The sequence below is a fragment of the Podarcis melisellensis genome, assembly GCF_964234715.1.
Source record: "Podarcis melisellensis genome assembly, chromosome: 14".
Taxonomy (NCBI): Eukaryota; Metazoa; Chordata; class Lepidosauria; order Squamata; family Lacertidae; genus Podarcis; species Podarcis melisellensis.
This window is the reverse complement of record NC_138546.1, coordinates 26,994,639-27,007,056: the sequence shown is the minus strand read 5'-3', so window position 1 is coordinate 27,007,056 and position 12,418 is coordinate 26,994,639. Positions and strand designations below refer to the sequence as shown.

The window sequence follows — 12,418 nt, the reverse complement described above, 5'->3', positions numbered from 1 at the left end:
ACATAATTCTTGGGGATATTGACTTTTTATTTGGCAATGGATATCTACTTTCATACATACACATTCTGTGAGTCAGTGGAAGACTAGCTAAGTAATTAAATATAGATCACGTCTTTTAGACCACTTTACAACTGAAACCAACTAATAATGTTGTGCGGCAATATCTTCTTCCATCTATGCTATCATAGAAACACAGAAATAGGGAGCTTAATTCTTTGGAATGAAGAATTGAACTAGTATTGTCTTTGACCCAAATATTATTTATAGAGGGAAATGGAATGTTTTAACATATAAGGCAGTGTTTAATCTTTAGAATTCAGAAATTGCTCAGATCTTGAGGAAAAAATAAGGTGCAACAGATGCTTTCAAAATTAGATTCTCCTGATACCTCTTTTTGCTGCTGTCTTTTCATTCTTTTGTGAAGCTTCATTAAGTTTTTACTATTCTGATGGGAGCCGCCCTGAGTGGTTGGGGAAACCCAGTCAGATGGGTGGGGTATAAATAATAATATTATTATTTATTATTATTAATTACTCTACTAGCATGAACAGCTAAATAGCTATGGAAAATGCAGATTTGTTAGTCAATATAAGAAGAGGCTTTCTCCAGCAAAGGTTGCAGGTTCCAATGCCAGGGATGGAGAAAGAGGAAATGGGAACTGTGGCAAGTGTCAACTAATGGAAGGAGGCATTCACCTGAGTTTCTTGCTTGGGCCTGGGACTATAAAGCAGAAAGAGGTAGCAGAGGTCTTCCTTGTCACTTCTGTTGAAAATATCTCTATAGAGACAGAACTATTCAAAAGCAACTTTTCAAATAAAGGCATAAATTCCCTCTAACCTATTCTCCCCATCAGACAGGAACATACAGAAAATATGTTTTACTGAGCACCCTGCCTAGCTTGCCAGTACCTTGGCATTTATAGAATATTATACTTTATTCTTCGCTTGTTTTGTATGTTTACATACAAATTGCATTTCCAAATTTGGTCCCCCAGCATTACAAACAGGAAAGAATTAATTTTTGGCATTATATTGTAGTATGCATATATAGAATCATAGAATTGTAGATTTGGAAGGGGACATGAGTCCAACCCCATGCAATGCAGGAATCTTTTGCCCAATGAGGGGCTTGAACCCAGGACCCTGAGATTAAGAGTCTCACGCTCTACCAACTGAGCTTGTAGAGCTTTAAAGTTTTCCAAGTACTTCATGTACAGTATCGAAGTAATGATTGTAAGGTAGGGTGCTAAGATGTATCTCCATATTGCAGGGGTGGACGCTGAACATCAGAGAGCATGGTGAGCCAAGTGAGTTCGTGGTACAGGTGAGGTTGGAACCAAAGACTTCCAGGTTCACAGCTCAGTCACTTCACCACAGCACGACACTGCAGTGCAGATGAGAAAGAGTGGAGGCCACAGTGAGTCACTGCTGGGAGCTCTTTAGCCTTCCAGGAAAATTAAGCTCTAGCAGAGTTTCTGGTACAGCCTCTGGAGAAGACAGCATGTAAAATCCCCCTCCATAATAAATATTGCCATGTGGGGCTGTAGGATTGGACCATCAGAGCTTCCAAGACCAACTTGTCCCGTGGTAGTGTGGGGCAGAGGGAGAGGGCTCAAACTGTGCAGCATTTTATATTGACTTTTAAAAAAATTATTTCAGTATGCAATAAAATCATATTCTTTGCTTTTTCGTGAACTGTGTGCAAAGGTAGCAGTCCCAGCTATACAGCTGTTTTATCTTTCCAGAGATGTGCCAGTGTTGTGGACTGTAAACAACATTGTTTTACAGTGAAAAATATGTCTAATATAAGTACAGCTTGAGCAGCTTGCCATTGAGGGTCTGGGAAAAATATAGTTGTAGCACTTAGATATTCTAACAGAGTTAAGAGATTAAGAGGAAACAAAGCCGTAGAAACAAAATTACCTGGAATGGTAGATCACCATAAACAACATACAGCTTTTTAAAGTGTATTCATAGTATTTCAGAGGCAAAAAAGCAGAGCAGCTCTACTTAATGGAGAAAAGACTAAAGATACAATGATATTGCAGCAAGACATCAGTGAAATAGCTGTCTGTCATTCTCAGTAGTGGCATTAAGAAGTAACTGAGGGTCTTAGGAAATTTGAATCAGTACTGGGCCCAGATATATTGATGCAGAATTTATGAAATTGCAGTGTAATACCTCAGTTGAGCAATAGCATGCACTCTGTGTGTCTTCCTGCTAAAAAGGATGACATGAGTGTAAAGCTAAAAGTAAAACAACCACAAAAAGACAGCACCAACAAAAAAAGAACCTGAAGGAGAATTTATTGGTCAAATGCCCTGCCCAACATGTTCCGACAAATGTCTTCTTCAGGGGCAACAATTACAAGCTGTCCTATTTCAAAGGGTGCTTCAGAGTTATAGTTCATGCTCCATGTTCCTCCAAAGCACCTTTTGAAATGGGAGACCTGTAATTGTCCCCCCTCAAGAAAACATTTGTCTCCTTCAGCAGCAGTTTCTGAGGTCCACCCCCCCACCTCCCTCACTCTCTCGTATTTATATAAAGCTGTCAAGTTATTAAAAAGCCAGGAATTCTATGTGTGTCGTTGGTGCTTAGTGGTAGCAATAAGAGCATTTGCAAGGATTGCTTCCCCCAGTTTTTGTGTGCAATCCCACACTATTTTACAATCTTCCATGACCAGCAGCTGAGATTGTTCATGGAATTAGGTCAATTTACACTTTTCCCATGGAGGCAGTTATGCCCTTCTCATGACAACTGATCCATGCTTCTTGATAGCGGTACTTGTACAATGGCAGCAATATGCATAAACCAAGAGTCACCAATGCAGCACACACAGGCACCAGTGTGCCAGCAGTAGATCCTATGGCACCTGTGAAAGGTCTCAATAAATTTCCCCTCATACAATGCATGAGAGATGTTTGCTGTTCCTGCTCATTTCCTGTTTACACTGGCTCAGCCTCTCCTACATTGAACATGTCTCCTTAAACATGCCCACATTTCACTGGATACCAGGATTGGATACCCTTCCCACTTCTAAACAGCAGAGAGGTGAAAAGAGCTCCTCTCTGCGATCGAGTAAGGCAGTGAATGATTGGGGTGCATGCCTGCACCATTTTGTGTCCCTGTCTCTTTCCCCAATATTTCAAATGTGGTGGCCATTTTGTTGTGCCTCGGCTGCAGCCATTTTGTGACCCGCAGCACTTTCTCAAAACTCTACTTGGACACTTAGCCTCATGAAGGCTGTTTTCATCATTCATCTTAATGGAGTCAGTCCCTAGGAAGGAACTGTGGATCATCAGATCTCATGGCCCAAAAGAGGATATTCTGCAGCAGAAGGGATCCTTTCAACCTTCTTAAAACCTCCACAGCTGGGACTTCCACAACTGTTCAGAGCAACTTATTCCACTGCTGAGGTTTAGACATGGACACCTCCACTGGCAGGGCTCATCCAGGACTGACTTTGAGATCTGTTGCACCCTAAAGTGAGAATCATATCTCTAGGACTCCCATGTATGCAACATGTACACATAAGAAAGATTTACAAATGATGAGCACAGTGGGGGGGTTTTCTTATGCTTTAGTATTGTAATGTCACTTATAGTGATGTCATGTAGTATGAGCATGGAAATGTCTTCTCCCATTGTGGGCAACAAGTTTTGCCAACGTCACTTGGTGCAGCTTGGCTGGCCAATCCCTAACATACCCCAGTTCCCCGACCATGAGTAGCTTAGGCCATCTGGATAGAATCCAGTGTTTCAAGGGTTGTGGTGCTTATTCTATATCTCATCCTCCCTGATATGTGGAGTTGGAACCTAGAACCTCTCTTCATTTGCTGAACAATGACAACAAAGAGTATTGTGGCACCTTAAAGACTAACAAATGTCTTGTGGCATAAGCTTTTGCAGTCTGAAGCCCATTTTGTCAGGTGCATGGAGTGAAATCTTAGCTGGCAGAAAATTCCAAGGTGGGAAATAAATGGCAATGAGATAAAAAAATACAGTCTGTGATAATTAGGGCGTAGATAAAGGCTCAGTAAGCACATTTGGCGAAATGTGCCACAAAAGTTTGTGCCGTAATAAGTTTCTTCATTTTTGTTGTTGTTTAGTCATTTAGTCGTGTCTGGCTCTTCGTGACCCCATGGACCAGAGCACGCCAGGCACTTCTGTCTTCCACTGCCTCCCGCAGTTTGGTCAAACTCATGCTGGTAGCTTCGAAGACACTATCCAACCATCTCGTCCTCTGCCGTCCCCTTCTCCTTGTGCCGTCAATCTTTCCCAACATCAGGGTCTTTTCCAGGGAGTCTTCTCTTCTCATGAGGTGGCCAAAGTATTGGAGCCTCAGCTTCACGATCTGTCCTTCCAGTGAGCACTCAGGGCTGATTTCCTTAAGAATGGAGAGGTTTGATCTTCTTGCAGTCCATGGGACTCTCAGGAGTCTCTTCCAGCACCATAATTCAAAAGCATCAATTCTTTGGCGATCAGCCTTCTTTATGGTCCAGCTCTCACTTCCATACATCACTACTGGGAAAACCATAGCTTTTTTTCTTTCTTCATTTTTAAGATGCTACAATACCCTTTGTTGTTTCTGCTGCAAGAGACTAACCTGGCTGCCTCTCTGGAACATTTGCATAATAGAGTTTTTCCCCAAAGGTTTTAGTCAACTGTCCTTTATAAATCCTAGCATCTTATGCCCACAACCTCTTCCTCTGCTTCCTGTGAATAGAATCCTGTCACCCTGTTCTGCTCATCAAACCAGTAGACTCAGGTTGAGCTCATCCTGGCTTCAGACAAGTCCATAGTTCAACAGGACTGAACAGCTGTGGTTTCCCTTCACTCCCCCCCCCTTACTTCCTCCTCATCCCATCTCATTCCCTACTTCTATTAAGGCTTCCCCATTACAGCAAGAAGGAAAACCCTCCTTCATAAACCCAATTAGCTGTCATTTTACTGGTAAATATTCAATTCAGGTTGTCGGCCAGATATTTTGCCCCTTGTAATGTAAACAGCATATTGTGTTATGCAGGATCATAATAGCTCTAAATGGTATGTAGCTGAAAATAAATATAGATACAGCATGCTCCCCTTGCGGTTTGTGTTGCTTACTCTGCCCCCACCTGCCCACCCCTCGATGTGGGCTGTGCCATGCATATGTTGTCTCTGATCAGAACAACATGCACACACTTTGCCCTCTTTAGAGAGGAACGTGTGGTTCTTTGAAGGCACAGTTTTAAACAGATGGGGATGTTAACTGCACCAGATTGCAAGCTCACGGAAGGTGTTGCTGCTCAAGAGAAGTGAAGCAGTATACTCTCCCCTGTGACTTCTGGCAAGCGCAAAGTGCCCGCCTTCCTCAGGATTATGGCTCATAAAGTGCAGAACCTCAGGTAGTTCTCACATGCACTTATGTGCTGCACATTCCCGTGCAAGGAGGTATATGTCAAAAACACTGGTAACTTCCTGCCCTATCCTGCCATGATGGGGTAGTGATTAGATTAAGATTGGGAAGACCCAGCTTCAAATCCCCATTCAGCCATAAAGCTAACTGGTTAACCTTGGGCCAGTCACCTCTCTGCCTAACCTACCTCACAGGGTTGTTGTGGAGGTAAAATGGAGAGTGGGGAACTATATACAGGGCCTTGAATGCCTTGGAGGAAAGCCAGGATAAAAATGTAATAAATATTGTTTCTTTACCATCAACCTCTTCTATTAAATGAAATCTTTTGCTGCTGCTGTAGAATGTACTTTATGCTAACAGCACCCTAGGGGCATTGAAGTACCCCAAAAGAGAGTTTATAATTGGCTTTATGTGGTATCTGGAGGTGTAGGGACGTATAGAGAACTGATATTTTAATCTTATAGATGACTGGAGGAGATCTATTTTGCTGTGTTTAATGTACAGGTGATACTTTTTTAACAGGCCATATTTATAGGTGATGTCCCAAATTACCTGTATGTGTTTTATTTTTATGGTTTAGGTGTTCAGACGTAATAATGCTGGGCTTATTTGTTAGAAATTCTGGTAAATAAAATGAATTTCCACTAGTATGGTTGGTGCAAGATTGCACATTGTTTCCTTGTATATTTTCTAAGGGATTTTCCCTATCACCAGACAGAGAATTATGAACGTTTCCATTTTCCTTTGCTGCAAATAACCATAAGGATGAAAGATACAAGAGAAGCCTGATAATGGCACAACCAGAAGCAAATACATACACTGTTGTGGGCGTTCTATATGTCTGTGACCTTTTACTACTTTGGGGGGGGGGGAATTTGAGTCAGGATGGGTAATGCGGACTGGATATTGCTCGACTACAGCTCCCATTGTCCCTGACCTTTGGCCATGCTGGCTGGGACTGATGGGAGTTGGAGTCCAGCAACATCTGGAGGGCCCAGGCTCCCCATCCCTAATTTATAGGATAATGCCTCTGGCTAGCTAGGGAGGAAGGAGAGCTCTCGAAGCCAATGAGAGAAGTACAGCCATTCATCATCTCTGGCACTACTCAGCTGAGAATATTGAATGGAAAGGGCAGGCCAAGTTAACTGTGAGTGAACCCAAGATGTTTTAGGCAAAGAAGCATCTTGCAGAATGGAAGGGACCTGTGTTGATATGTGCAAAGAGCCACACAGTTGACGGAAAACCATAGTTAATAATGGTAGAATTGTCAGGGGGTCAGTTTTGTCACCCAGCTTTCAGAGATGTAACTAGCAGCATCCCCACCTATACAGTTGGCATCCTTAGCTTAAACATAAGAGCCTTAAACAGTGGCCCTTGAGCCACTTCTGACAATGTTTGGTAGCCCCTTTGCTGCAGTTCCCGAGATGCTCAGATTAAGTCTGTGGATTTTGCAGTCTTGGGAGGGACAGGCCAGCTGGTGATCTTAAATGATAATTATAACCCAAAAACTGGTGTTCAGAAAGTAGCTGTGGGAGGTTTGGGGCACAGAAGAAATTCTAAAAAGTGGAGCATAAACTGTTGTTCTCTAAGAACAGGCATATAGTTCAGACACATAATTAAAGTTTCCTTCAAAAAAAAAAAAGAGGAGGGGCAAGATTGTGAGCAGACATTGGCAGTAATCCAAAATTCTAATTTCTGACTATGATTTAATTTCAATTTTAAATAAATCGGTTTTTAATTTAAAAAGAGTGAGCTTCATAACATTAGCAATGATTGCAACATTAAGCGCAGTGCTCACAATCTAGCAATATAAAACATTATTTATATCTGAATCGTAAACAGCCTTTTGAAATGGATTATGGTTTTTCTCCCTATTCTAATACAACCTGGAGGGTACTAAAAAGTGTTGTGTGAAATTAACATTCTGCTGACTTTCGCCTATAAATGAGAAGCGAGCTATTAACATTTGTGTATTTTCATTATGTAAATTGTGTTAACACATGCCCACAAATTGCCACCAGCGATACAATAATTTTCTCTCAGTGATCATAATGTGTCCAAGTGAGTCATTTTGATTATGACATGCTAATTACATATTGCCTCCCCTTTTTTTTTCCTTTTCAGATTCAGAAAAACCAGGGATCTTTAATGGTAAGCTTTATGAGTTCGGGAAAAAAATTCACTTTTCTTTTTCCTGATGGCTGCTTCCTTTGCATGCTTGAATGCCTTGTTTTAAACTTAGCAAATTGCATTTTGTGGAAAATGCAAACCTTTAACTGCCTGTATTAGATTAGGTACCATTAGAAATAATAGGACATCCTGAGCCGCGATGTTTTTATAAGAGTTTGCTGCTGTTGATTAATCTTGCTATATTTTATTGCATTAATGATTTTTTCTTTCCACTCCACTGTAAAGATATTGCATATAGCCTAATACTTCTCTTCTCTCTCCCCCCACTTCTCCTTTCCATCACAGCCCCTCCAGTTACTCCAGTGCATTGTTGATGAGGTGAGTCGCCGTCTTATGTGCTTTCACTCCTAAAGTCATTCCTAATGGACTGGAAAGCTTATATTTTGTTTCCTAATGAAGCACAATGGCCCAACGTCCTCAACTGCGAGACAAGTTGCCTTGTGCGGCTCTGAGCTGCTGAGCGCTGGCTGGCCTTGTCCTGCTTTGTGCTGTTTCCTGACTCTTCCTATTGAATCCTTGGCAAAAGGAGGCGGTTTCCAGGAAAGTCTCTTTCTTTCTCCCTCTCTCTCTTTTGGATAACAGAGACCCCCAAAGGCCCCCCATATTAATTGATCACCTCTCCACCTTGCCAGATGTGGTAATGCAAAGAAATGGAAGTTGTCGTTTTGCCTTTTAAATGAGGCAGGCTTTTGTGCAGCTCTGGGTGCGCAAAAGAGGACCTGCTAAAAGGGGTCAGGGTTGAACTGTAAACAAGAGCAGTTTTGAATGTCACCTCTCTGTTCGGTTTTACCAAAAGGAGAAAAACCAAAAACGGCAGGAGCCCTGTTGTTCATACCTCTACCTGAACCCATTTAGTCCTGATCCAGTGATTTCTCAAGAGGAGCAGAAACTCTGGTGCTTACATGAAGCTCCCCACCCACAAGGCCTGCTCAAAGTGGGTGAAATGCATGAGTTGTCCATGGCATGGCTCAGGTGGGATCCAGCTATTGAATTTAGTGGAGAATCCTCTACATGCAGGAGGATTTATATTTACGTTGAAGCACATCTGAGCCTCTGGGTCAGGGCATCATGTATCCCCTCCCCCCACCCCCACTACTAGTTCAGGCCTAAGGAAACAGTATTCCTGTTTATCTGGATTTCCAGTTGCCCAAATTTCTGCATGCCTGGCCATTCAGCTGTGGAAGGGCACAATGTGCATTTTTGTTCAAATGCTCCTGCCATTTACATGCACCACATTTAATCTGTGTCCACCCACCACCCCACTCTTTTTTGTCACATTACTATGTTTCTCAGAAAAGAAAACGCTGGAAAACTGCACTTTATCCCAGACACAGGACATTCATTTTTGCCTCTGTGCATCTTTTATCAACCTGGATTTGATTGTGTGTGTGCTTTGATTTTTAATATACTGCATGTATCCACATTGTCAACACTTAGGTGCTTGCTCTGCTAACCACCATTTTCTTTGGGAGACCTGGCTTCTGATGGGATGATCATAGTTGCCAGATTTCCCCTTTCAGAGCTAACAAAATATTCTTCCTTACGCTCTGGTGGTGGTAGTTGGTCACCCCTTAATCACTTTAGGAAGCAGCAGCGTAAGTGAAATTAACCCACAGTAGTTGAAATTCAGTCCTACTCATAGGAGCATAGCAGATCTAGCACACTTTTGCCTGGAATGGCAGCCCATCTGCTTAGTTCCAGGAGTTAATTTCCAGAATCTTTCCCTGCTTTATCAGGGAACTGCACTTACCAGAGCAACTTCTGATGAAACAGGCTGAGCCTGGAATTGATGTGACAGAACCAGAAACTTGGGAGGAAAGGAATTGGGCTGCATGTGGATGGAGATGGTTTCTGGGTGCCTTGAAAAGTAGCAAATCCCTTTTTGCAAATCAGGGCAAACTTACGCATATACATACTTATGTTTGCATGTGTATGACATGCACATCTGTTGATTTCTGGACACTTGGTCACTGTGTGTTTGCATTTGTGAACTGACTTCATTGTGACTGAAGGTATACATAAGCTCTACCTGAGGTCTTATGCCTGTGTTGGCCCACTCACACATGCATGCTCTAACTTGGTTTGGCAGTCTTTGAGTTATGATCACACATGTGAACAGATGCCGTGTTGCGTAAGTGGATTGTAACTGCAACAACTTCCCCACATGTGACTTTGTGTGCACAGAAATAGCACCCTTGGAAGTATATGAAAGCCCATTATGTCCAAACTACAGGTTGAGATGGCTAAACACGGCAAATCGTATTTCAGAGCAAACCACATGCCATGTGGGAAGGTGACCTTCCCTGGTGGTGTTGATTTCCAACTCCCAGCAGCTCCAGCCAGCAGGTCAATGGTCACGGATGATGGGAGTTGTAGTCTAACAACATCTGGAGGGCCACAGGTTCCTTATCCCTAATATAGTGTCTTAAACCACCATGCATTGTGTAGGTGATGTCTGCGTGTGATCAGGCTCCCAATGCACATATTTAGAGACAAGTGGACACTCATGTGGGCCATTCTTACATTATATTTTATGTGCTCTCCCTGACTCAAGGGTTGTATCCAATGTTAGTCATACTCAGATCATGCCCATTGAAATTGATGGAAATGACTAACTTAATTTCAAAGGGTCTGCTCAAAGTAAGGCTAACATTAGATACAACCCTCAAAGACAAATCTTGCCAAAAGTCCTGCTTCTGTTTTCAGTTTCCCATCTCCCACCCGCCACCATGAGGACTATAAGCTTAGTATAGTTGTTGTTGTTGTTTTGTTGAAAGAAAGAAAGAGAAGTTCCAAGGAAGCAGTGCCACCTTATTCTGAGCTACATTCTGTGCAGAATGGTGCAATGAAAGCCATGCTGGTTTCTAGGCTCCCTGCCTTCCGATGGAGCTGATTTCCATTCCTCCTTAGGGTCCTGGCGGGTGCCCTACGGTTTCCCCTCCTACATTGGCTTAATAGCAGCCTGGTTTTGTTTTCCCTCCTTGTTTCTCTCTCCCTGCTCCCCTCCCTCGGCTCTTTTTAAGATCTAGCCCTGTTGGGGGAGAATAATAGTTCCCACTTATTGTGCTAATGTGTGTGTCTCTTTCTAAATAAGGACCTCATGAGAGAAGGTCTGTTTGCTTTCTGGTATGGTACAGCTGCTGTTGTTTTCAGTGCATTCGTGATAACGTGAGTGTTCGCTATTAGAAGTGTTTAGTGTTCTAAGACTGATGATCTCGGGCCAAATGCTCCCCTCTGTGGCAACTTCATGAGAGCAAATAAGGGCTGGCAAAGTCCTAAAATTCACAGGGTAGGTGCGGGGTGGGGGGAGCAGAGTCACTCCCCTCCCTTTCAGTCTGCAGCTGTTTCTGCATGGCAAGTTTCTTCGTGAACCCATGGATAGCAAGATACTTTCCCCAACTTAGGCTGTTACGTTCTTTACTGCACTAAAGTTATGGGCGTTTGGAGGCTGCCAAGGACTGGTAAGAGGGTGGTCTGAGGGTTGGGAATGAGGCATTTGCATAGGGGCACATCCATTCATAGGGTCCACCTTCTTGAGTGTTTTAGGAACCCGTCATCAGACCAGTTTAGCTAGGTCAGCCATCCCCTGTGCTGGCTGTGGCAGAGAAGAGTTGTAGCTGGAAACTTTTGGAGGTCACTAGGTTGGCAAAGTAAGGGCCTAGGACTGATCAGAAGGTTGGCAGTTCGAATCTCCGTGACGGGGCTGCTCCTGTTGCTCGGTCACTGCTCCTGCCAACCTGGCAGTTCAAAAGCACATCAAAGTGCAAGTAGATAAATAGGTACCACTCTGGCGGGAAGGTAAACAGCGTTTCCGTGCGCTGCTCTGGTTTGCCAGAAGCGGCTTAGACATGCTGGCCACATGACCCGGAAGCTGTACGCCGGCTCCCTCGGCCAATAAAGCGAGATGAGCGCCACAACCCCAGAGCCGGCCACAACTGGACCTAATGGTTAGGGGTCCCTTTACTTTTACCTTTAGGTTGACAAAGTCTGTTTGATCAGAACCAGCTGCCATGCTCATCTGCACTGGTCTCTGCTGTTCCAGGATCTGGCTCTTGTGGAGGCAAGATACGCATCTTGGTAGACTTGGACTTGATGTCGGAGGGCTGTTTTGTGTAGCCTTGATGCTTTGCTGCTACTCCTTCTGGCAGGCATTTCAGGTTGTTTCGCAAACAATAACAATGGATAAGCTGACGAAAAAGGGATCTAGCAGAGGAACAGCAACAAAACAGGTCTCAAGATCACTGTCTAATACTCTGGATCAGTTAAATTAGAAATAGCAATAAGCCCCCTGGCTTGTTTCTGACTATTACGTTTAAAATCACCACTTCAACATTTCTACGGTGTGTTTTCAACAACTGCATTAACTTTTTAAGAAACAAAGCAAGGGATAGAGTGCCATGCAGAGTTCCATGTATGCCTCCATCTCTCGGATGTTAAATGTGTGTGTACAGAGGAGAGTCAAGTGTCAGAATGTATCTATCCATCACTGCTTCCACTCCGGCCCAAATGTTTTCTGCTGTTCTCTTTACTGGAGCCAGAAATTGTGACCTTACCCATGTGCATGATTCAAAGGCTAGATGAGAACAAGGTAAAACTACAGGTAGGAATAGCTGAATAATTACCTTTAGGCCAACCTGAGAAACAAACCTTCCCAAGAGGCCGAACTCATTTAATGGTTCCTAAAAACTCAATCTTGCGGGTGTCAATGGTCATGCTTGATTATTTGCGGCAGTGTTTTATGAAAAAGCAATAAGGCTGCATGGGGCGTTTACGGAGGGGTGGAAGCGAACAATAAATGGGCTCAGCTCTTTGAGGGAAGGTCCCTTTGGTGG

At 43.3% G+C, this 12,418-nt stretch overlaps 1 protein-coding gene across 9 annotated transcripts in view; it reads left to right on the top strand.

Moving 5' to 3' along the window:
• The window catches only part of MAP2K5 (mitogen-activated protein kinase kinase 5), a 129,433-nt gene that overhangs the window by 87,073 nt on the left and 29,942 nt on the right, over positions 1 to 12,418 (top strand). For 5 of the 9 annotated variants that reach the window (XM_081888614.1, XM_081888613.1, XM_081888609.1 and 2 more), the window contains 2 exons: positions 7,521 to 7,547; positions 7,872 to 7,904. In XM_081888614.1, the coding sequence (XP_081744740.1) occupies positions 7,521 to 7,547; positions 7,872 to 7,904 (60 nt within the window). Of the gene's footprint in view, positions 1 to 1,269; positions 1,324 to 7,520; positions 7,548 to 7,871; positions 7,905 to 12,418 lie in introns of all 9 variants that reach the window. The other 4 variants (XM_081888610.1, XM_081888612.1, XM_081888607.1 and 1 more) reach the window with 1 other exon arrangement.